Source organism: Anomaloglossus baeobatrachus, chromosome 5 (genome assembly GCF_048569485.1).
Source record: "Anomaloglossus baeobatrachus isolate aAnoBae1 chromosome 5, aAnoBae1.hap1, whole genome shotgun sequence".
NCBI lineage: Eukaryota > Metazoa > Chordata > Amphibia > Anura > Aromobatidae > Anomaloglossus > Anomaloglossus baeobatrachus.
Window position 1 is genome coordinate 106,701,163 of NC_134357.1, and position 25,823 is coordinate 106,726,985.

Genomic DNA, 25,823 nt, shown 5'->3' on the forward strand with positions numbered 1-25,823 from the left:
AAAAGGGCTTGTCGCTCAGCTCCCTTAAAGGGCAAGTCTCGGCACTATCTGTGTTTTTTCAGAAGCGTCTAGCACGTCTTCCTAAGGTGCGCACGTTCCTACAGGGGGTCTGTCATATTGTGCCCCCGTACAAGCGGCCGTTAGATCCATGGGATCTGAACAGAGTACTAGTTGCTCTGCAAAAGCCGCCCTTCGAGCCTCTAAAGGACGTTTCCTTTTCTCGCCTGTCACAGAAAGTGGCGTTTCTCGTTGCGATCACATCGCTTCGGCGTGTGTCTGAGCTGGCAGCTCTGTCATCCAAGGCTCCCTTCCTGGTGTTCCACCAGGACAAGGTAGTGCTGCGCCCCATTCCGGAGTTTCTCCCTAAGGTCGTATCCTCGTTTCATCTTAATCAGGATATATCCTTGCCTTCCTTTTGTCCTCAGCCGGTTCACCGGTATGAGAAAGACTTACGTTTGCTAGATCTGGTGAGAGCACTCAGAATCTATATTTCTTGCACGGCGCCTATCCGCCGTTCAGATGCACTTTTTGTCCTTGTCGCTGGCCAGCGCAAGGGGTCGCAGGCTTCTAAAGCCACCCTGGCTCGATGGATCAAAGAACCAATTCTGCAAGCCTACCGTTCTGCTGGGCTTCCGGTTCCTTCAGGGCTGAAAGCCCACTCAACCAGAGCTGTGGGTGCGTCCTGGGCTTTGCGACACCAGGCTTCGGCTCAACAGGTGTGCCAGGCAGCTACCTGGTCGAGTCTGCACACTTTCACCAAACATTATCAGGTGCATACCTATGCTTCGGCGGATGCCAGCTTAGGTAGAAGAGTCCTGCAGGCGGCAGTGACATCCCCGTAGGGGAGGGCTGTTTTGCAGCTCTAACATGAGGTATCTCTTTACCCACCCAGGGACAGCTTTTGGACGTCCCAATCGTCTGGGTCTCCCAATAGAGCGCTGAAGAAGAAGGGAATTTTGTTACTTACCGTAAATTCCTTTTCTTCTAGCTCTTATTGGGAGACCCAGCACCCGCCCTGTTGTCCTTCGGGATTTTTTTGTTGTTTGCGGGTACACATGTTGTTCATGTTGAACGGTTTTTCAGTTCTCCGACGTTATTCGGAGTTAATTTGTTTAAACCAGTTATTGGCTTCCTCCTTCTTGCTTTGGCACTAAAACTGGAGAACCCGTGACACCACGGGGGGGTATAGCCAGAAGGGGAGGGGCCTTGCACTTTTTAGTGTAGTGCTTTGTGTGGCCTCCGGAGGGCAGTAGCTATACCCCAATCGTCTGGGTCTCCCAATAAGAGCTAGAAGAAAAGGAATTTACGGTAAGTAACAAAATTCCCTTCTTTATGGCCTCTGTTGACAAAATAAAGTTACAGCTATCAGAATATGAGAGAGAAAAGAATTGTTAAAAAAATAAACTCTATTTCTTTATCGTTCCTTTGGGAGACCCAGACCATGGGTGTATAGCTTCTGCCTCCGGAGGACACACAAAGTACTACACTTAAAAGTGTAGCTCCTCCCTCTGAGCTTATACACCCCCTGGTAGCCAGTCCTAGCCAGTTTATTGCTTTGTGTCAGGAGGCATACATCCACACATGCATTCTCATCTGATTTGTTTGACTTTTGGAAAGAGTTTGAAGAAAAGCGGGTCCATGTCTGGACTCCCGGCATGTCCCTTCTCACCCCACTGTGTCGGCGGTGTTGTTAAGGTTGATTTACAAGGCTGCAGCCTTACATGCCGCACTCCTTCACCATCCCTTCTGGGCTCTGACTTGAAGTGGGAGCCAGCACGGTCTCCATGCCTGGCAGGAGTCCGGTCTCCATCCACAGCCCCTTGAGGATTCTGTTGGACCGGAGCACTCATCTCCAGGGACATGGCCCTGCGTCTCAGCAGCTAAGTACCTGAGACGTTTATGTTGGGGGTCCCGGTTCTTTATTGTAAGGGGAGAGTATGCTGTATGTGATTGTTTTAACTTTTCCGGCGGATTCTCTAGCTTTTGCCTGAGAACCGCGCCGATGGTGCCTGCTTGTCGGCCTCGCCGCTTAAATTTAGGCCCCAGCTTCGCCGGAGGCCTAGTTTCATTTTCCTGCTCTCGCATGTCACTCATGCAGAGGGACAGGTTCGGCTCCTCCCGGCGGCCGTTCTACACAGGGGAGGGACACTCCCCACTGCTGGGGCGTCCCTCCTTCCCTGCAGGTCTCTATAGCCCTCCTGTTCCCGCTCTTTTATAGGAACGCCCTCTTCTCAGGCAGAGTTCACTCTGCTCTGGGACATCCTGCATTCTGCATCTCTGCTGAGGTGCTGCGACTGGGGGACCGGGCTTCGGGATCTGGAGGGCACACAACACCGCGCTCAGTGGTCTGGTAACCCACAGCCGGTCTCCGGTTGTGGACCTCTGTATATTCTCCCTGGGGTTCATTCTCTGCAAAGCCCCCACTCCAGCAGCATGTCTCACACAAGGAGCAAGGCTCCAAATCTTTATTCTGCATGCACTGCATGTAAGCTCCTGCTTCCTGAGCCGAGCATTTATCCACACTGTGATGGTTGCTCTACCTTGGCGGTGCCACAGCCTGGAGTCTCACCCCCAGTGGTCTCTCAGGCTGCTGCTGCACCTGTGATTGAACCCCGGCCTGGGTAGAGTCCTTTTCTAGGTCCATATCCCAGTCATTTGCCGAGTCCATGGGACTTTTGTCCAGGACTTTGATGAATATGCATCAGCCCCCCTCACAGGGTGCCTCTAATACTCTTGACAGAGGACTCCTATCCTCTGACCTCCGTCCATCAGAGCTCACGGAAGATTCATCATCTGATCCCAGACCCCGTCCTTCTAAGAGAAGGCGCAGGGTTTCCTCCCCCTCCCCATCCCACAGCTCTGTCTCAAGAGCTGACTCTCAAGATGAGGAGGATGCCCTCACTGGGGGCTCGGAGGCTATGTATCCCATCGATTTCTCTGAGGGTGACTCAGATCTTAGTGATTTGATTGCTTCTATTAATTCTGTGCTGGATCTCAATCCGCCAGTATCAGAGGAGCAACTCTCTTTGGCAGAAAAACATCAGTTTACCTCGCCTAAGGCTACTTTCACACATCCGGTTTGAGCCCTGCGGCTCAATCCGGCTGTGAAAACTATGCAACGGATGCGGTGAAAACACCGCATCCTTTGCATCAGTTTTTACATGCGGCCGGTCCGTTTTTTTCCGGTTGCGGCATGCTACTGAGCATGCGCAGTGGAAAATACCGCATGCGGCGACCGGATGCGTTTTTTTCCGCATCGCGCCGCATCCGGCCTCCATAGGGATGCATTGAAAAATGCGCCGCAGCGGCCGGATGCGGCGCGATGCGGTGTTTTTTGCCGGAGCAAAAAACGTTGCAGGGTACGTTCGATCCGGCCGCCGCATCGGCTAAATCTGCCGCATGCGGCAAAAACCGGACCGAACGCAAGCCCCTACGGCACAATGCGGCACTAATGTAAGTCAATGCAAAAAAAACCGCAATCGGCGTTACAAAAGCCGGTTGCGGTTTTTCTGCAGAACGCCGTATTGTGCCGCAGAGCAAAAATCCGGATGTGTGAAAGTACCCTAAGAGAGTAAAGAGTGTGTTCTTTAACCACTCCAGTTTTCAGACCGCTGTGACCAAACCGAGGGCCTGCCCTGACAAACTCTTTCCAAAGCGTGGTTCTGATGACCGGTTTCCATTTCCACCTGAGGTGGTCAAGGAGTGGTCTCACTCCCCAAAGGTAGACCCCCCCCCCCCGGTGTCTAGGCTCTCAGCCCGGACCGTTGTGTCGGTGGCTGACGGCACCTCACTTAAGGATTCCACTGACCGTCAGATTGACCTTCTGGCCAAATCTGTGTCTGAAGCTGCGGGGGCCGCGTTTTCCCCGACTTTTGCAGCAGTGTGGGCTCTCAAAGCCATCTCTGCTTCTCTAGAGGAGATGCATTCCCTCTCCAAGGAATCTATGCCTGAGATGGTTACCTTAACTGCTCAGGCTTCAGCTTTTTCATCTTATGCCATGTCTGCCATGCTAGAGGCTGCTCACCGCACTGCAGTGGCTTCAGCTAATTCTCTTGTTATCCGCAGGATTTTGTGGCTTCGAGAGTGGAAGGCAGATTCTTCTTCCAAGAAGTTTCTTGCTGGGCTCCCTTTTGCTGGTTCACGGCTGTTTGGTGAACAGCTGGATGAAATCATTAAAGAAGCTACTGGCGGGAAGAGTACTTCCATGCCACAAACGAAGACCAGGAAACCCGCCCAGGGTAGGAATCAATCAAGGTTTCGTTCCTTTCGTTCCTCCCATTCCTCCAACTGGTCATCCTCTAAGCCTTCCGCCTCGTCCGCTAACTCAGCCAAGGATCAGAAATCCAACTGGCGCCCAAAAGCGCGTCCGCAGAAGACCGCAGGAGGTTCTGCCACTAAGGCAGCTTCTCATGACTCTCGGCCTGCTCCAGCCACGTCCTTAGTCGGTGGCAGGCTCTCCCACTTTGGCGACGCTTGGTTAAAGCAAGTCTCCGATCAGTGGTTGAGAGACATCATATCACACGGCTACAGGATAGTATTCTCTTCCAGCCCTCCAAACAGATTTTTTCTCTCAACTCCCCCCTGCTCCAAGGCCGCCGCCTTCTCGCAGGCCGTGGCGTCCTTGCAGGCAAACGGAGTGATTGTCCCAGTTCCCGCTCAGGAACGGTTCAGAGGTTTTTACTCATCTCTTCCTAGTTCCAAAAAAGGACGGTACCTTCCGGCCCATCCTGGATCTCAAGCTTCTCAACAAGCATGTCCGGGTGCGGCATTTTCGCATGGAGTCTCTGCGATCAGTCATTGCCTCTATGACCCAAGGGGAGTTCCTGGCGTCCATCGACATCAGAGATGCCTATCTACATGTGCCAATCGCAGTGTCACATCAGCGTTGGTTACGTTTTGCGATAGGAGAGGCTCATTTCCAATTCGTGGCTCTCCCCTTCGGGTTAGCCACGGCCCCTCGGGTATTCACCAAGGTCATGGCGGCAGTCATTGCGGTCCTGCACCTCCAGGGGTTAGCAGTGCTTCCTTATCTGGACGACCTTCTGGTCAAGGGTCCATCCAGCGCAGACTGTCAGCGGAGTGTTTCGCTCACTCTCGCCACCCTAGCCCAATTCGGGTGGATTGTCAATCTTCCCAAATCCACTCTGACTCCGACCCAGAGTCTCACATACCTAGGGATGCAGTTCTAGACTTTGCCGGCACTTGTGAAGTTGCCCTTAATCAAACAGCAGTCTCTCCGGCTAGCGGTGCGCTCTCTCCTGAGGCCCCGCCGTTATTCCCTCAGGCGCCTGATGCAGGTGCTGGGTCAAATGGTGGCCTCCATGGAGGCGGTTCCCTTTGCCCAGCTCCATCTGCGTCCTCTGCAGCTGGACATTCTCCGCTGTTGGGACAAGCGGCCTTCCTCCTTACAGAGGTTAGTGGCTCTGTCGCCACGGACCAGGAGCTCTCTTCAGTGGTGGCTTCGAACCCTCTCCCTGTCCCAAGGGCGCTCTTTCCTGACTCCGTCCTGGGTGATTCTCACCACGGATGCCATCCTATCCGGCTGGGGAGCGGTACATCTCCAGCACAGGGCACTTGGACTCCGTCAGAGTCAGCCCTTTCAATCAATGTGCTGGAAACCAGAGCTGTGCTTCTAGCTCTCCTAGCCTTTCTCCACCTGTTGGCGGGCAGGCACATTCGAGTCCAGTCAGACAACGCGACAGCGGTTGCCTACATCAATCACCAAGGCGGGACACGCAGCCGTCTAGCAATGATGGCGGTACAACGCATACTTCAATGGGTGGAGGACTCAATGTCCACTATATCCGCAGTCCACATCCCAGGCGTAGAAAACTGGGAGGCAGATTATCTCAGCCGTCAATCCGTGGACGGTGGCGAGTGGTCCCTGCACCCGGCAGTGTTTCAGTCAATCTGCCGCAAGTGGGGCACTCCGGACGTGGACCTAATGGCATCCCGTCACAACAACAAGGTTCCGGTTTACGTGGCTCGCTCCCACGATCCTCAGGCCTTCGCCGCGGACGCTCTGGTTCAGGACTGGTCCCAGTTTCGTCTGTCCTACGTGTTTCCCCCTCTAGCTCTCTTGCCCAGAGTCCTGCGCAAGATCAGAATGGAGGGCCGTCGAGTCATCCTCATTGCACCGGACTGGCCCAGGCGAGCTTGGTATCCGGACCTGCTCCAACTGTCCGTGGAGATTCCGTGGCATCTTCCGGACCGTCCAGACCTGCTCTCGCAAGGTCCGTTTTTCCGCCCGAATTCTGCGGCATTCAAATTGACGGCGTGGCTCTTGAGTCCTGGATTTTGACGGCTTCTGGTATTCCTCCTGAAGTCATCTCCACTATGACTCGGGCACGTAAGTCTTCCTCTGTCAAGATCTATCACAGGACTTGGAAAATTTTCCTGTCCTGGTGTCGCTCTTCCGGCCATTCTCCTTGGCCATTATCGTTGCCGACCCTTCTGTCTCTTTTGCAGTCCGGTATGCAGCTGGGACTGTCCCTCAACTCTCTCAAGGGACAAGTCTCAGCTCTATCAGTGCTGTTCCAGCGGCGTCTCGCCCGGCTGGCTCAGGTCCGCACCTTCATGCAAGGTGCGTCTCACATCATTCCGCCTTATCGGCGGTCCTTGGATCCCTGGGACCTTAACTTGGTCCTCACGGTATTGCAGAAACCCCCTTTCGAGCCCCTTAGGGAGGTTTCTTTGTATCGTCTTTCTCAAAAGGTGGCCTTTCTAGTTGCCATAACTTCTCTCAGGAGAGTCTCTGATTTGGCTGCGCTCTCCTCGGAGTCACCTTTTTTGTTTTTTCACCAAGACAAGGTAGTTCTCCGTCCGACCCCGGACTTTCTTCCTAAGGTGGTCTCTCCCTTCCACCTTAACCAGGATATTTCCTTGCCTTCCTTCTGTCCGGCCCCTGTTCATCGCTTTGAGAAAGTGCTGCATACTCTAGATCTGGTGCGTGCTCTCCGGATTTATGTGTCTCGCACCGCTGCGCTTAGGCGGTGCACCTCTCTTTTTGTGCTAACCACAGGGCGGCGCAAGGGTCTCTCTGCTTCTAAGCCGACCTTGGCCCGTTGGATTAGATCGACCATTTCGGACGCCTACCAGAGTACTCAGGTGCCTCCCCCGCCGGGGATCAAAGCACACTCGACCAGAGCTGTCGGTGCCTCTTGGGCTTTTGGGCACCAGGCTACGGCTCAACAAGTCTGTCAGGCTGCCACTTGGACTAGCCTGCATACCTTTTCGAAGCACTACCAAGTGCATGCTCATGCTTCGGCAGATGCGAGCTTGGGCAGACGCATCCTTCAGGCAGCTGTCGCCCACTTGTGAAGTTAGGCTCCGTCTACTTCTTAGTTTTTCTGTTTGTTCCCACCCAGGGACAGCTTTGGAACGTCCCATGGTCTGGGTCTCCCAAAGGAACGTTAAAGAAAAAGAGAATTTCTTTGTCGCTCCTAATTGGGAGACCCAGACAATTGGGTGTATAGCTACTGCCTCCGGAGGCCACACAAAGCACTACACTTAAAAGTGTAAAGCCCCTCCCCTTCTGCCTATACACCCCCCGTGGGATCACGGGCTCCTCAGTTTTCAAGCTTTGTGCGAAGGAGGTCAGACATCCACGCATAGCTCCACTGTTTAGTCAGCAGCAGCTGCTGACTATGTCGGATGGAAGAAAAGAGGACCCATACTAGGGTCCCCAGCATGCTCCCTTCTCACCCCACTTTTGTCGGCGGTGTTTAAGGTTGAGGTGCCCATTGCGGGTACGGAGGCTGGAGCCCACATGCTGCATCCTTCCCCATCCCCCTTAGGGCTCTGGGTGAAGTGGGATTTTACCGGTCTCCAGGCACTGAGGCCGTGCTCCATCCACAGCCCCTGGGGAATCTGCTGGATATGGAGCTGAGTATCGTCAGGGACAGGGCCCTGCTATGTCAAGGTACTGTGTCCCCGTACAGACCGCGCGCAGACACACTGCAGCATGGCTGGGTGTGTTAGTGCGCCGGGGACAACAGCGCTGCGCGCTTGTGCCACACTAACTACAGCTTGCTGAGGGAGTTAATGTATTGCGAACTGCCGTGCCGGCCGCTGCTGGCAGTTTTACACTGCGGCGCGGCTGGGACTTGTGGTGCGCCGGGGACTTCCGCGCTGGCCGTGCAGATTTGACGGCCGCGCTTATTACTCGAGTCCCCGGCTTTTGCGGCCTAGTTTCGCTTCGTTCCCGCCCCCAGGCCTGCCAGTCAGGGGAAGGGCGGGACGCTGTACAGAACGTCAGCGCCGAGGGCTGGAGTCTACTTTACATACTCCAGCCCTCACACTGGGCACAGTGGGACGCCAGTTTCCCGCACTTTGTCTGAGGCACGCCCACGGTCCGCCCCTCTTCACAGAACGCCGGCAGCCATTCCTGTGTGCAGTCTGGGCTGGAAAGGGGAGACAAGTTCTGGGAGACCCAGGCACGGGATTCTGGCGACCACACACCCGCTTTTGAGCGGGCGGTAAGCGGCACCTACGGTGCTGACCCCACTAGTGCCGAAGTGTACAATTGTATTTTTATGCTTGCATGCTATACATTGCACTGTACGGTCGCTGGTGATTCTTGGCTATATACCCTCCTAGATTGCTCAGAGGAGACAACAGCATGTCGTCCGCAAAAAGCAAGGGTGCCAAGGCACAGGCTTTCTATGCTGCTTGTACCGCATGTGAGGCTACTCTACCGGCAGGTTCCACTGACCCCCATTGTGTGCAGTGCTCGGCCCCTGTGGCACTTGCTCGGCCGGGGCCTCTGCTAGAGGTGACCCAGGGAGAACCACCTGTGAATACTGTCCAGGTGACGGGGACAGAGTTTGCAGTTTTTGCTGATAGATTGTCTGTGACTATGACTAAAATTCTAGAAACTTTGCAGTCTAGACCAGTAACTCAGACCATGGGCACGGTTGAATCACTGCTCCCTGGTCCCCCTCAGTTGGAACAGCTCCGGGCTCCGGGGATGTCCCATGCATCCCAGGGTGACGGCTCTGACACGGACGACAGTCCCAGACAGCCTAATCGAGCTCGCTATGAGCGGCCCTCTACTTCATCACACTGGTCAGGGTCCCAGCAGGAGGACTCTCTGTGTGATGAGGCGGAGGTAGCTGATCAGGATTCTGATCCCGAGACCGCTCTCAATTTGGATACTCCTGATGGTGACGCCATAGTGAATGATCTTATAGCGTCCATCAATAGAATGTTGGATATTTCTCCCCCAGCTCCTCCGGTGGAGGAGTCAGCTTCACAGCAGGAGAAATTCCATTTCAGGTATCCCAAGCGTAAATTAAGTACTTTTCTGGACCACTCTGACTTTAGAGAGTCAGTCCAGAAACACCACGCTTATCCAGATAAGCGTTTCTCCAAACGGCTTAAGGATACACGTTATCCCTTTCCCCCTGACGTGGTCAAAGGCTGGACCCAGTGTCCCAAGGTGGATCCTCCAATCTCCAGGCTTGCGGCTAGATCCATAGTTGCAGTGGAGGATGGGGCTGCACTTAAAGATGCCACTGACAGACAGATGGAGCTCTGGTTGAAATCCATCTATGAAGCTATCGGCGCGTCGTTTGCTCCTGCATTCGCAGCCGTATGGGCACTCCCAAGCTATTTCAGCTGGTCTTACACAGATTGACACGGTCACACGTACATCTGTTCCGCAGGTGGCATCCTTAACCTCTCAAATGTCTGCATTTGCGTCTTACGCGATTAATGCTGTTCTGGACTCTACGAGCCGTACGGCAGTGGCGTCCGCCAACTCCGTAGTTTTACGCAGAGCCTTGTGGTTAAGGGAATGGAAGGCAGATTCTGCTTCCAAAAAGTGCTTAACCAGTTTGCCATTTTCTGGTGACCGACTGTTTGGTGAGCGTTTGGATGAAATCATTAAACAGTCCAAGGGTAAGGATTCATCCTTACCTCAGCCCAGACAAAACAAACCCCAACAGAGGAGGGGACAGTCGGGGTTTCGGTCCTTTCGAGGCTCTGGCAGGTCCCAATTCTCCTCGTCCAAGAGGACTCAAAAGGATCAGAGGAGCTCAGATTCTTGGCGGGCTCAGTCACGCCCAAAAAAGACAGCCGGAAGACCCGCTACCAAGGCGGCTTCCTCATGACTTTCGGCCTCCTCTCTCCGCATCCTCGGTCGGTGGCAGGCTCTCCCGCTTTGGCGACATTTGGCTGCCGCAGGTCCAAGACCGTTGGGTGAGAGACATTCTGTCACACGGGTACAGGATAGAGTTCAGTTCTCGTCCTCCAACTCGATTCTTCAGAACGTCTCCGCCTCCCGACCGAGCCGATGCTCTTCTGCAGGCGGTGTGCACTCTAAAGGCAGAAGGAGTGGTGATCCCTGTTCCTCTTCAGCAGCAAGGTCACGGTTTTTACTCCAATTTGTTTGTGGTACCAAAATAGGACGGGTCTTTCCGTCCCGTTCTGGACCTAAAACTTCTCAACAAGCACGTGAAAACCAGACGGTTCCGGATGGAATCCCTCCGCTCCGTCATCGCCGCAATGTCTCAAGGAGATTTCCTAGCATCAATAGACATCAAGGATACTTATCTCCACGTACCGATTGCTCCAGATCATCAGCGTTTTCTACGCTTCGTTATAGGAGACGAACACCTTCAGTTCGTAGCCCTGCCTTTCGGTCTGGCGACAGCCCCACGGGTCGTCACCAAGGTCATGGCAGCAGTAGTTGCAGTCCTGCACTCTCAGGGACACTCTGTGATCCCTTACTTAGACGATCTGCTTGTCAAGGCGCCCTCTCAAGAGGCATGCCAACACAGCCTGAACGTTGCGCTGGAGACTCTCCAGAGTTTCGGGTGGATCATCAACTTTTCCAAGTCAAATCTAACCCCGACCCAATCGCTAACATATCTTGGCATGGAGTTTCATACTCTCTCAGCGATAGTGAAACTTCCGCTGGTCAAACAGCGTTCACTACAGACAGGGGTGCAATCTCTCCTTCAAGGTCAGTCACACCCCTTGAGACGCCTCATGCACTTCCTAGGGAAGATGGTAGCAGCAATGGAGGCAGTCCCTTTCGCGCAGTTTTATCTGCGTCCACTACAATGGGACATTCTCCGCCAATGGGACGGGAAGTCGAAGTCCCTCGACAGGAACGTCTCCCTTTCTCAGGCGGCCAAGGAATCCCTTCGGTGGTGGCTTCTTCCCACCTCATTGTCAAAAGGAAAGTCCTTCCTACCCCCATCCTGGGCGGTGGTCACGACAGACGCGAGTCTGTCAGGGTGGGGAGCAGTTTTTCTCCATCACAGGGCTCAAGGTACGTGGACTCAGCAAGAGTCCACCCTTCAGATCAATGTTCTGGAAATCAGAGCAGTGTATCTTGCCCTACAAGCCTTCCAGCAGTGGCTGGAAGGCAAGCAGATCCGAATTCAGTCGGACAACTCCACAGCGGTGGCATACATCAACCACCAAGGAGGAACACGCAGTCGGCAAGCCTTCCAGGAAGTCCGGCGGATTCTGATGTGGGTGGAAGACACGGCATCCACCATATCCGCAGTTCACATCCCAGGCGTGGACAACTGGGAAGCAGACTTCCTCAGTCGCCAGGGTATGGACGCAGGGGAATGGTCTCTTCACCCGGACGTGTTTCAGGAGATCTGTTGCCGCTGGGGGATGCCGGACGTCGACCTAATGGCGTCTCGGCACAACAACAAGGTCCCGGTTTTCATGGCACGGTCTCACAATCACCGAGCTCTGGCGGCGGACGCCTTAGTTCAAGATTGGTCGCAGTTCCGGCTTCCTTATGTGTTCCCACCTCTGGCACTGTTGCCCAGAGTGCTGCGCAAGATCAGGTCCGACTGCCGCCGCGCCATTCTCGTCGCTCCAGACTGGCCAAGGAGGTCGTGGTACCCGGATCTGTGGCACCTCGCGGTAGGCCAACCGTGGGCACTACCAGACCGACCAGACTTGCTGTCTCAAGGGCCGTTTTTCCATCGGAATTCTGCGGCCCTGAACCTGACTGTGTGGCCATTGAGTCCTGGATCCTAGCGTATTCAGGATTATCTCAAGAGGTCATTGCCACCATGAGACAGGCTAGAAAACCAACCTCCGCCAAGATCTACCACAGGACGTGGAAGATATTCTTATCTTGGTGCTCTGCTCAGGGAGTTTCTCCCTGGCCATTTGCATTGCCTACTTTTCTTTCCTTCCTGCAATCCGGTTTGGAAAAAGGTTTGTCGCTCGGCTCCCTCAAGGGACAAGTCTCAGCGCTATCTGTATTTTTTCAGAAGCGCCTAGCACGACTTCCTCAGGTACGCACGTTCCTGCAAGGGGTTTGTCATATCGTCCCTCCTTACAAGCGGCCGTTAGAGCCCTGGGATCTGAACAGGGTTCTAATTGCTCTCCAGAAGCCGCCTTTCGAGCCTATGAGGGATGTTTCCCTTTCTCGCCTTTCACAGAAAGTCGCTTTTCTAGTAGCGGTCACGTCTCTTCGGAGAGTGTCCGAGCTAGCAGCGCTGTCATGCAAATCTCCCTTCCTGGTGATTCACCAGGACAAGGTGGTTCTGCGCCCGATTCCTGAGTTTCTCCCTAAGGTGGTATCCCCCTTTCATCTTAATCAGGATATCTCCTTGCCTTCTTTGTGTCCTCATCCAGTTCATCAATGTGAAAAGGATTTGCATTTGTTGGATCTGGTGAGAGCACTCAGAATCTACATTTCCCGCACGGCGCCCCTGCGCCGCTCGGATGCACTCTTTGTCCTTGTCGCTGGTCAGCGTAAAGGGTCGCAAGCTTCCAAATCCACCCTGGCTCGGTGGATCAAGGAACCAATTCTTGAAGCCTACCGTTCTGCTGGGCTTACGGTTCCCTCAGGGCTGAAGGCCCTTTCTACCAGAGCCGTGGGTGCGTCCTGGGCATTACGGCACCAGGCTACGGCTCAGCAGGTGTGTCAGGCGGCTACCTGGTCGAGTCTGCACACTTTTACCAAGCATTATCAGGTGCATACCTACGCGTCGGCGGACGCCAGCCTAGGTAGACAAGTCCTTCAGGCGGCGGTTGCCCACCTGTAGGAAAGGGCTGTTTTACGGTCCTATCACGAGGGGTTATTTTACCCACCCAGGGACTGCTTTTGGACATCCCAATTGTCTGGGTCTCCCAATTAGGAGCGACAAAGAAGGGAATTTTGTTTACTTACCGTAAATTCCTTTTCTTCTAGCTCCAATTGGGAGACCCAGCACCCGCCCTGTTTTTCTTAGGGATTTTTGCTTTTTCGGGTTCACATGTTGTTCATGTTGAATGGTTTCGGTTCTCCGATGTTTCTTCGGATTGACTTGTTCTTAAACCAGTTATTGGCTTTCCTCCTTGCTTTTGCACTAAAACTGAGGAGCCCGTGATCCCACGGGGGGTGTATAGGCAGAAGGGGAGGGGCTTTACACTTTTAAGTGTAATACTTTGTGTGGCCTCCGGAGGCAGTAGCTATACACCCAATTGTCTGGGTCTCCCAATTGGAGCTAGAAGAAAAGGAATTTACAGTAAGTAAACAAAATTCCCTTCTTTGTTACTTACCGTAAATTCTTTTTCTTATAGTTCCGTATTGGGAGACCCAGCACCCTCCCTGTTGCCTGTTGGCAATTTTCTTGTTCCGTGTGTTATCACCGGCTGTTGTCGTGGACAGAGTCTCCGGTTGTTCCGGTTCTTACTCGGTTCTACTTGTGGGTGGCTATTCTCCTTCAGCTTTTGCACTAAACTGGCTAGGACTGGCTACCAGGGGGTGTATAAGCTCAGTGGGAGGAGCTACACTTTTTAGTGTAGTACTTTGTGTGTCCTCCGGAGGCAGAAGCTATACACCCATGGTCTGGGTCTCCCAATACGGAACTATAAGAAAAAGAATTTACGGTAAGTAACAAAATTCTCTTTTTTTTAGTGTAAAAGTGGCAAAACCTAAAAAACCCTTTTTATAAATGCGGTATCACTGTGGTCGCCATGACCCAAAGAATAAAGTTTCCTGATCACTTTTACTGCACGGTGAATGGCGTGGAAAAAATAGTTAGATCCATTTACGAATTTGGTTTGTTCATTCTGCCATTAAAAAAATGTGATTTAAAAAAATTGTAATAAAAAAATTAAATACAAAAATAAGAAAAGTAAAAGTGCAGTCCTCAGAATATGGCAATGAGATGTATGTATGTATGTACGTATGTAATTTTTTATTTTTGCAAATCAGTGTTTTAGCGTGCAAATTCTGAAAATACTTTATAAGCCAGGCGTCACTGTAATTGCAATTACCAAAGGAATAAAGTAGTCTTCTTACATTTACCGCACGGAGAACAGCCTGAAATAAAAATCCTCAATTGCTTTTTATCTGTTCATTCGGTTTCCCAAAAATTAAAATAAAAAGCAAATAAAAAATGGTATGTATCCCAAATAGCACCAATAAAAACTTTTATCTTCTCCCGCAAGATAACAAGCCCCTACTCAGTTGCACATAAGTGATGTACAGGTGCTACACTGCTCCCCTGTTCATATTTCAGTAGACAAGTCATTTGCTTGACCTCCCATACTACGATATTCAGGCAGCAGCCACCATGCAGTGTATTGGGTTTCTGTATATAGACTGTACATCGCTTAGCCTAGGTGCTTTCCCCCCTTTTTATTTTAGGCATTAGTGATTGCCCCCGGACCAATTGTGACATTATGTATTCATTTTTTAATTCCTAGGTTCTAATATTGGATCCTAGTCAAGCTTTGGACAACCTGTCGCTTGCGCAAAGAAAGAGTGCCAGGGAAGTGTCCTTCATAATAAACAATGCAGACAACAAGAGGTTGCTGTCTCGAAAACGTGCAACCGTGCAGTGGGAAAGTCGCTTGGAGGATGTTGTAGAAGATGGAGATAATGATGAGAAGGAGGAATATGATGAACATTCTGATGATGAAGATCCTCTTGACTGCACCAACCTCGATGAAGTAGAAGAGGCGTTGGAGGAGGATGAAATTATCATTAAAAAAGAGGCTTATGAGGTTGTGTATTGTAACAGTTTCACCATTTATAGTGGGGTCAATATTTTGGATTACAAATGAAGAATAATGTCTGATTACTTGCAGAAACTGCTGGATCTTGTGGAAGATCTGAAAACCAAGCTAGTAAATGAGAAGAAAGATAAACTTCTTATGGAGCTTAAAATAAGAGAAGAGGTAGCAAAAGAGTTCACCGAGCACTTTATGCAGCGTGAAAACGATTTTGGGTAAGTGCCACAAAGATAGATATTCATATATATTCTATATTATACTCACAAATGAGAATAAATGTATAGAGCATTAGTGTGTACAATATAGAATTAATTTGTATATTCTATACACTATAATATAATTTTTAATTTGTTTTTCTCTAGTGAACGTTTGCAAAAGGAAAAAGAGCGGTTAGAAGAACGCTGTGATGAAAGGATGGAGATCTTTCAGGATTTGGTGAGAAAATGCTCTAATGGAGAGGCAGATGATGACGAGGAGGAGGAAGGTATTAAAGAACCGTGCAATGAGACAGAAGATGCTGTTCAGGTGCGCAATTTCTATCGTTTGTGAACTCTTGTAAGCCAGTCTCAGACCTGACTGAATAAGTGTTGGCTGTTCCAGTGACGGCCACTAATCCCGTTCTTTCTGCACTTTTGGCTGAGCTCAGGTTTAGTGCAGATTTTTGTTCCTTTTTAATAGTGTCTGCATGTTGTTTTGTCCTGTAGGAATGGGTGGTGTTGGTTTAAGGCCTAGGACACACTGCGAGAAACAGTGCAAGTGGAATGCGGTAAAATATCGCATTCCATTCGGACCAATATTACTTCCATTTGGACCAATATTACTCTATGGGGGCAACTCTCATGAGTGATTTATTTTCTCAGCCCTAATCGGACCGAGGAAACAGTTGTAGCATGCTGCAAGTGGAATGCGATCCTCTTCCACTCATGCCCATGCAAGTCTATGGGGCAAGAGAAACATCGCACGGCACTCGCATTACACCGGTGTAACACAAGAGCAGTGCGATTCTCTTATCAGCCGGCAATGGAGGAGATAAGGAGATAGATCCCTCCCTCTCCGCCGCAGCACTGCCCTCCCCACTCTGCAACTGTGGTCTGATCGCATGATCGGACCACAGTCGCATGACACTCGGCTTCCGCTGTGGTTGGAGCGTGAGCAAAATGTCATGCAAGGACTTACATAACCCTTTGTGGCCTCAGCCTTAAGCTTGGCCTAATGCAGAACTCTCTGCATTAATACTCCCCTCGATGCCCCGATCATTGGTTCGACCACTCTGTTTATGGGGCACACAGTTCTGTATTTAATCTTCTGTAAAAGAATTTCCATATTGAGGCATGTGAACCTGAGGGAAGCTTGCTTTTCTCCTTACCAGGCCGGTGAGCTCAGCAGACCTCTTCAAGGATTCTTCTCTTCTATGCAGAGCGATTTGGCAGTAATCAAGAAGCAGGCAGTGGAGGCGCATCATCACATCACAGCCATCCATGACGATCCTGAAGAAATCGCTGTATTGGAAGAAAAATTAAAACAAGTAACCAGCAATCTCTCTGAAACCCAAGAGGAACTTAAAAGGAAATCTGATGGTAAGTTATCACAAGGTCTTCTGAGTACCTATCATCGGTCTTGGGCTGCCCTATTTATTCCACAAGAGTGGGCCGCAGTAGACTGTTGACTTTTTTTAAAGAAGTTGGTGTCGAAAGTGTGCAGGAAATTTCCTACTCTCCCACAAAAAGTTCTGACTTTCTAATAAATGTCACACCCAATCTTCCATTCTGTGGGACCTTTGCATACATAGCGGGATCCCAATACCCTATGAGGTCCATCTCACAGTGACACTCGGTCTTTGCATTAACCCAGCAGCGGTGTCCGCTTTAAGGATGTCATTGCTTCTTAAACTATGTTGCAGCGCTGGGTTAGTACAGGGCGAAATCTCACCTTTCTCTGACGCCTCATTGGGGGGCACAGGACCATGGGTGTTATGCTGCCTATCCATAGGAGGACACTAAGTAGATGAAAAAGCATAGCTCCTCCTCTGCAGTATACACCCTCTGGCCGGGCCAGGCAACCTCAGTTTTAGCTTAGTGTCTGTAGGAGGCACTTCCTTTTCAAGGTTTTTTTATTTTTTGAGGGCGACTGTTTCCTTTTGGGACCGATCTCCCACTACCATCAACGGGCGGGAACGTGGAGTGTCTCCTCCACGTACCCCCTAATGTGACGCTGGATCCTGGGCTGGACGACTGGTTCCACAGATACGGGTTTTCCAAAGCCCAGGGTAGAGGCCTGTGCCCCTATAGCCCAATTCCTCAGCCCCTCTTTGCAGGCTCTGAGTTGAATATGGCACCGGTGTGACCGGACACAGCAAGCTGACTCTGCTATTTTCACTGCCTGGACGGAAGCAGTGTTTAAGGTGAGATTCCCCCTGACTGGTTTCCCAGACAAAGGGAGAAAAGACGCTGCAGGGAAGGCTCCCAGGACATTTACAGTATTTATTATGAGAAAGTTCCTTGCTGAGTGCAAGGAGCAGAGCCCCAAGGATCCTGAACACACAGTGTTAACTTTTCTCTAGCTTGCTGGCTGGAGGAGGGGGGAAGTCACTCCTGTTTGCAGAAAGTCCTGCAGATAATTTCCCGGTGGCAGGGGGAGGGCTCAGGGACGCACGCTGTTTATTTGCTCTGTTTATGTGCTCTAGCAGAAAAGCCGGCTGATAACCACCATTGACAAGCTGTGTGCTGACTGGAGGGAGGGAGAGGGAGAAAAACTATCAGAAGCTCCCTTCCCTCGGTTTTTTACTACTCACAGCAGGGGGGGGGGGCACACTGACTTCATCTTCGAGCTCTTTTAGCGATAAGCCCCGCGGCCGCGATAATTCTGGGTCCCTGGACGGAACGCAGCCTGAGGATACCCCTATGGAGGATCCTTCTGAGGTAATCCGGGCACATGCTTCACCGGTTGCAGGGATCAGGAAAAGAGCACATGGCCGGGTGTCTCCAGTGGGCTCTCCCTCGGGAGCACACAGGGCAGGCTCTCCCACACGCTCCACGGCTTCTGAAGAGCTGGAGGAGGGAGAAAGCTGTTTATACCAAGAGGATTCCTTGGTTTCAGCCTTCCCAGATGATCAAACTGCAATAGACTCCCTTATAGCAGCAATCAACCAAACTCTGCATGTGGAGGATCCCCCATCCACTACCACTGACCATGTGGTCTCCTTTAAGAGGGCAAGGAAACCCCAAAAGGTTTTCGCTGATCACCTAGAGTTTCAGGATATCCTCACAAAGCAAAGGGAGAAGCCTGACAGGCGCTTCGGTAACCGAAAACTCATGGAGTCCCGGTACCCCTTTGCCTCACCTGCCCTTAAGGCCTGGGCTGATCCGCCCTCGGTCGACCCCCCCCCCCCCCCGGTCTCCCGCCTTGCCACAAAGACGCTCCTGTCTTTACCCGATGGTTCCTCCATCAAGGACCCGACAGACAGGTGGAGCACCTCGCCTGCTCTGCTTTTGAGGCTGCGGGTTCCTCCCTCTCGCCCTCCTTTGCTGCTGTGTTGGTTGCAAAGGCGATCTCTATCTGGGCAGAATCCCTTAACACTTCGCTTGAGGAATCCCCCAAGTTCACTCATACCTTCACAGAGGCAACAGCTCAAATTGCTGCTGCGGCGGAGTACCTCATGCAGGCCTCCATGGACGCTGCTACCTGCGCAGCGTTTGCCGCCTCAAATACCATAGCCATCCATAGAGCTCTCTTGCTCTGACAATGGCGAGCGGACTCTGCCTCCAAGAAGTCTCTCACGGGCCTTCCCTTTTTTCCAGACCGTTTTTTTGGAGAACGTCTGGACAAGCTCATTTCTGATGCCACGGGAGGAAATAGTACCTCCCTCCCCCAGCTGAAGTCCAGGACGTCCTTCACCAGACGTCCACAGTCCTCGTTTCACTCCTTTCGGAACTCATTTGGTTGGTCGACATCCCGTGCTGTCCCTGCCACCGGCCGCGGACTACGCAGGGACTGACCGACCTCAGCTCTCCCCGAAACCCACTTCGTCATGGCAGCCTAGACCGAAACAGTCCAGGACTAGGGAGACTCGGCCACGACGTTTTCCCCCCTCATGACTCCTTTGGCGCCCCGGAAGACACACTCATTGTAGAAGGTTGACTGCGGAGCTTTCATCACATCTGGGCTGCCGCCTCAGACGACAAATGGGTGCGAGACCTTGTGTCTTCCGGTTACCACATAGAATTTCGGACCCGACCCCCGAGTCGGTTCTTTCTCTCAAACCCCCCCAAAGACTCAAAAATGACGCAAAGCTTTTTTCTCAGCAATCCACTCGCTCCAAACAGCATGAGTGATAATACCTGTCCCAGACGACGAGAAGTTCGGGGGGTTTTATTCCAACCTCTTTGTGGCCCCCAAAAAGGATGGGTCAGTTCGACCCATCCTGGACCTCAAACACCTGAACAAACGTGCACATACGGAGATTCAGAATGGAGTCCCTAAGGTCCATTATTGCTTCCATGGTCGAAGGGGAATTCCTCGCCTCCATAGACATCAAGGACTCGTACCTGCACATACCCATCGCCCCAGATCACCAAAAGTTCCTCCATTTCGCAATTCAGGACTCCCACTTTCAATTCGTAGCTCTACCCTTCGGCCTTGCCACCGCACCAAGGGTCTTCACCAAAGTCATGGCGGCCGCCATGAGCGTCCTTCACGCCAGGGGAGTAGTCGTTCTCCCTTACTTGGATGACCTCCTCATCAAGGCTCCCTCCTTCCGCGACTGATCAACCAGCGTACAGATCACTGTTTACACCCTATCCCGCTTAGGGTGGCTAGTGAATCTGGACAAATCATCCCAGATCCCATCACGATCCATCACCTTCCTGGGCATGTCCCTGGACACCCGTCGGGGCTTGATCCTTCTCCCTCAGGACAAGGCGATCGCTCTTCAACAAGCGGTACGCTGCCTTCTACGTCCTCCGTCTCTCTCCATTTGATTCTGCATGAAAGTGCTCGGCAGGATGGTGGCAGCTATGGAAGCAGTATCCTTTGCTCAACTGCACCTCCGCCCACTGCAGCTAGCCCTTTTAGCGGACTGGGACAAGAGCCCCTTCTCCCTGGACAGACCTCTTCACCTGACTCCTTCAGTCAGGTACGCAGTCCGCTGGTGGCTTCGGTCCTCATCCCTATCGAAGGGGAGATCTTTTCTCCCAGTGAACTGGCTGGTCCGGACCACGGACGCCAGCCTCCTAGGCTGGGGAGCAGTGTACCGGCACCACACTGCTCAAGGACGTTGGACGCCCCAGGAGACTTCCCTAACCATAAACACCCTGGAACTCCGCGCGATCTTCCTCGCGCTCAGGACATTCTGCCCTCTGCTAGCGGGTCGTCAGATTCGAGTCCAATCGGACAATGCGACAGCTGTAGCCTATATCAATCGGCAGGGGGGCACCCGCAGCAAAGCGGCTTATCTCAAGGCCCACATGATCCTCAGCAGGGCCGAATCGACGGGATCAGTGATATCAGCGGTACACATACCGGGGGCAGAGAACTGGGCAGCAGACTTTCTAAGTCGCCAAGGCCTGGCCGCCGGAGAATGGTCTCTCCACCCAGATGTGTTTCTACACACCTGCACTCGCTGGGGCACACCAGACGTGGACCTAATGGCCTCAAGGTTGAATGCAAAGGTACCCGCGTTCATAGCCAGGTCACGCGACCCGCAGTCAATCGGCGCGGATGCTCTAGTCTGCTTCTGACACCACCTCCGCCTGCTCTACCCCTGCTGCCATGGGTAATCGGGAAGATCAAGGCAGAGGGAGTCCCGGTGATACTGATGGCACCGGACTGGCCCAGGCGCGCCTGGTACGCCAAATTAGTACAAATGCTCAGACGCACCGTGGCGCCTTCCAGACATCCCAGAGTTGCTGACACAAGGGCCCATTTCCCATCAGAACTCCAGAGCCCTGAAGCTGACGGCATGGCCATTGAGACCTGGGTATTAACAAGAGCGGGACTCTCCCCCGCTGTTATTTCCACCATTATCATCGCCCGAAAGCCTGCTTCATTCCGCATTTACCACCGTACGTGGAAAATCTTCCTTTCTTTGTCGCTCCATTGGGAGACCCAGACAATTGGGGTGTATAGCTTCTGCCTCCGGAGGCCACACAAAGTATTACACTTTAAAAAGTGTAACCCCTCCCCTCTGCCTATACACCCTCCCGTGCATCACGGGCTCCTCAGTTTTATGCTTTGTGTGGAAGGAGGCACACATCCACTCATGCATTCTCATTTTAGTTATATCGGTTGGAAGAAAAGTGGGCCCCCACGGGGCCCCCGGCATGTTCCCTTCTCACCCCACTACGTCGGCGGTGCTGTTAAGGTTGAGGTACCCATTGCGGGTACAAAGGCCGGAGCCTCATGCAGTCTCCTTCACCATCCCTTAGCGGCTCTGGGAGAAGTGGGATCCTGAGCGGTCATCCATTCACTGGGACCGTGCTCCCTCCGCAGCCCCTGTAGGAATCTGTCGGACAGGAGTCTATTTATCCTCAGGGACCGGGCCCTGCATCACTAAGGTACTCTGTGTCCCCATGGGGGATGTGCATGGAGCGCCTTCATCCCGGACGCTGCAGCAGCTGCTTATTTGTGACGGCCGGCGGACTTCCGCGCCGACAGCGCCTGCTTGTCGGCCGCGGTCTTAAATTTAGTCCCCGGCTTCAATTGCGGCCTAGTAGCAAAACTCCCGCCCCCGGGCCTGTCTATCAGAGGTAAGGGCGGGACTGCCGACCTGACGTCGGATGTTAGGGCCGGAGCATCCTGTATGTTTCCTTCCCCCTCACTGATCACTGTGGGGACTCCAGATTCCCGCACTTTTCTAGCGCCGCCCACGGCCCCACTCCTCCCCAGAGAGCTACGGCAGCCATTTTTTTGGCATTCTGCCGGTGGAGGATTTCCTGGAAAGAGCTCTGCAACGCTGGGAGGCCTAAGGCAGGGAATCTGGAGGACACACGCTCCGCTTTTTAGCGGTCGTTAAGCCACACCGGCCACCCGGTGCTGGTCCCCTTAGGGTGCCGGAATAGATACTATATATTTATATATTTCTGTTCGGTCGGGCTGTATACCCTTTCCCATATACCCTCAGTGATCACTCTCCTAGGAGACAACAGCATGTCGTCCACAAGGAGCAAGGGTGCCAAGGCACAGGGTTATTTTGCGACCTGTACCTCTTGTGCGGCTAAGTTACCTGCGGGTTCCACCTACCCTCACTGTGAGAAATGCTCAACCCCTGTTTTGCTTGCTCAGCCGGAGCCTCGGTCACTAGTGGGCCCCTCGGTTCAAGTAGACCCCCCTGCTCCCCCTGTCCAGGCGGCAGGGACAGAGTTTGCCGTTTTTGCTGAAAAACTCTGAGTCACTCTCACAATCCATGGCTCAGTCTATGGACAAATGGTCTGCCAAGCTGCTTGAAGCTTTGCAGTCCAGACCGGTCCTTACACAGGCCCCGGGCCCTGTTGGATCGTCGCCTCCAGGCCCCTCTCTGTCCGCGCCGCAGCGCGTTCCCAGGGGGGGCCCTAGGTCTCACGTGGAGGACTCCTGCCCGGACCACAGTCCCAGACCGGCTAAGCGAGCCCGCTGGGAATCTTCCCCGACTTCTTCACGCTGCTCGGGTTCCCAGCTTGAGGACTCTCTGGAGGACGAGGCGGACGTCGCAGCTCAGGGCTCTGACCCTGACGTTGCTCTCAACCTTGATACACCTGAAGGGGACGCCATAGTAAATGACCTTATCTCGTCCATCAACCAGGTGTTAGATATATCTCCCCCGCCGCCACCTGTAGAGGAGTCGACTTCTCAGCAGGAGAAACACCAGTTTCGGTTCCCTAAACGTACACTGAGTGCGTTTTTCGATCACTCTAACTTCAGGAATGCTGTGCAGAAGCCCAGAGCGGTTCCGGACAAGCGCTTTACTAAGCGCCTTACTGACACACGTTACCCCTTCCCCTCTGACGTAGTTAAGGGTTGGGCTCAATGTCCCAAGGTGGATCCCCCAGTCTCTACATTGGCGGCTAGATCTGTGGTATCGGTTGCAGATGGCTCATCGCTAAAGGATGCCACTGACAGGCAGATAGAGCTCCTGGTGAAATCCATCTATGAAGCCACGGGCGCGTCTTTTGCCCCGGCTTTTGCAGCCGTGTGGGCACTACAAGCTATCTCAGCTTGTCTAGCTGAGATTAATGCGGTCACACGTAATTCTGCTCCGCAGGTTGCGTATTTGACTTCTCAGGCGTCAGCTTTTTCTTCCTACGCCATGAACGCAGTTCTAGACTCTGCTAGCCGTACAGCGGTGGCATCCGCTAACTCTGTGGCAGTCCGCAGGGCCATGTGGCTGCGCGAATGGAAGGCAGACTCTGCTTCCAAGAGGTTCTTAACCGGTTTTCCGTTTTCTGGCGACCGCTTGTTTGGCGAACGATTGGACGAGATTATTAAGGAATCCAAGGGAAAGGACTCCTCCTTACCCCAGTCCAAACCGAAGAGACCTCAGCAAAGGAAAATACAATCGAGGTTTCGGTCCTTTCGTCCCTCCGCCAAGCCTCAATCCTCTTCGTCCAGCAGGCCGGAGAAAGGCCAGAGGAACTCCTATGCGTGGCGGGCTAAGCCACGCCCCCAGAAACCCGCCGGAGGCAATGCCTCCAAGGCGGCCTCTTCATGACTCTCGGCATCCCCGAACCGCATCCTCGGTCGGTGGCAGGCTCTCCCGCTTTTGCGACGCCTGGTGGCCACATGTTCAAGACCGATGGGTGAGAGACATTCTGTCTCACGGTTACAGGATAGAGTTCAGCTCTCGTCCCCCGACTCGTTTCTTCAGAACCTCTCCGCCCCCCCGAGCGAGCCGATGCACTTTTTCATCGGTGATTCCCTACTTAGACGATCTTCTGGTCAGGGCACCCTCTCAGATGGCGTGTCAAAACAGCCTTTCCGTCGCTCTGGCGACTCTCCAGCAGTTCGGGTGGATCATCAACTTCCCAAAATCCAAGTTGACACCGACCCAATCACTGACGTACCTTGGGATGGAGTTTCATAGTCAGTCAGCGGTAGTCATGCTACCGCTGGACAAACAGCTTTCGCTGCAGGCAGGGGTGCAATCTCTTCTTCGGGGTCTGTCACACCCCTTGAGGCGCCTCATGCACTTCCTGGGGAAGATGGTGGCAGCGATGGAGGCAGTGCCCTTCGCGCAATTCCATCTGCGGCCGCTCCAGTGGGACATTCTCCGCAAATGGGACAGGAGGTCGACTTCCCTCGACAGGAACGTCTCTCTTTCCCTTGCAACCAAGACGTCACTTCAGTGGTGGCTCCTTCCCAACTCTGTCGCAGGGAAAATCCTTCCTACCCCCAACCTGGGCTGTGGTCACCACGGACGTGAGCCTGTCAGGGTGGGGGGCGGTTTTTCTCCACCACAGGGCTCAGGGAACCTGGACTCCGATAGTCATCCCTTCAGATCAATATTCTGGAGATAAGGGCAGTGTATCTAGCCCTATTGGCCTTTCATCGGTGGCTGGAGGGCAGGCAGATCCGGATCCAGTCGGACAACGCCGCTGCCGTCGCATACATCAACCACCAAGGCGGCACTCGCAGTCGTCAAGCCTTCCAGGAAGTCCGACGGATTCTGCAGTGGGTGGAAGCCACAGCTTCCACCATCTCCGCAGTTCACATCCCGGGTGTAGAAAACTGGGAAGCAGATTTTCTCAGTCGTCAGGGCATGGACGCGGGGGAATGGTCTCTTCACCCAGACGTGTTTCGAGAGATCTGTCGCCGCTGGGGAACGCCGGACGTCGATCTCATGGCGTCACGGCACAACAACAAGGTCCCGGCATTCATGGCCCGGTCTCAAGATCACAGAGCTCTGGCGGCGGACGCATTAGTTCAGGATTGGTCGCAGTTTCGACTGCCTTATGTATTTCCTCCTCTGGCGATGCTGCCCAGAGTGCTGCGCAAGATCAGGTCCGACTGTCGTCGCGCCATTCTCGTCGCTCAGATTGGCCGAGGCGGTCGTGGTACCCGGACCTGTGGCATCTCACGGTGGGCCAACCGTGGGTGCTCCCAGACCGCCCAGACTTGCTGTCACAAGGGCCGTTTTTCCACCTGAATTCCGTGGCCCTCAACCTGACTGTGTGGCCATTGAGTCCTGGCTCCTAGCGTCCTCAGGGTTATCTCAAGATGTCATTGCCACCATGAGACAGGCCAGGAAACCTACGTCCGCCAAGATCTATCACAGGTCTTGGAGGATCTTCTTATCCTGGTGCTCTGATAAGGGTTTTACTCCCTGGCCTTTTGCCTTACCCACTTTTCTTTCATTCCTTCAATCCGGAATGGACAAGGGGTTGTCTCTTGGCTCTCTCAAGGGACAAGTATCGGCGCTATCCGTTGTGAGGCAAACCCTGGGATATGAAGATGAATTATGACTTCCAGTCATAATCGCTCTCATCACTCCATGGCAGTGCCCCCTCCCTTCTTGTTCTCAGATGTCCAGCATCTGTGAAGGTGTCACATCCCAGCAACACATCCCATGGCCATCTCCTGTGATATGGAGATTAGGTGATGTGGGAACAATGGACACAGGATGACTCCCTGCCGTGACCCTGTAGTAGGGGCTGCTATCTAGTTAGCAAGCTTGGAAGTATCCAGACAGGACGACTCCAGTAAAAAAATGGTTCATATCTCGCAAGCCATATTTCCGATAAATATGGCAACCATAAAAATGGTGTCTCCGCATGCGGACGATGCTGGCACACCCTTTTTATGGGAGCAGGACCTGGGGAAATACCCCAGGCGTGATATCAGCCAATGGGGAACTAGTAGACAAGTCATGA

General features: G+C 52.9%; 1 protein-coding gene across 2 annotated transcripts in view; it reads left to right on the forward strand.

The window, feature by feature from the left end:
* Positions 1 to 25,823, forward strand: part of KIF20B (kinesin family member 20B) — a 340,877-nt gene that overhangs the window by 120,706 nt on the left and 194,348 nt on the right. For both annotated transcript variants that reach the window (XM_075348747.1, XM_075348748.1), the window contains 4 exons: positions 14,677 to 14,976; positions 15,061 to 15,200; positions 15,348 to 15,510; positions 16,355 to 16,562. In XM_075348747.1, the coding sequence (XP_075204862.1) occupies positions 14,677 to 14,976; positions 15,061 to 15,200; positions 15,348 to 15,510; positions 16,355 to 16,562 (811 nt within the window). The remainder of the gene's footprint in view (positions 1 to 14,676; positions 14,977 to 15,060; positions 15,201 to 15,347; positions 15,511 to 16,354; positions 16,563 to 25,823) is intronic.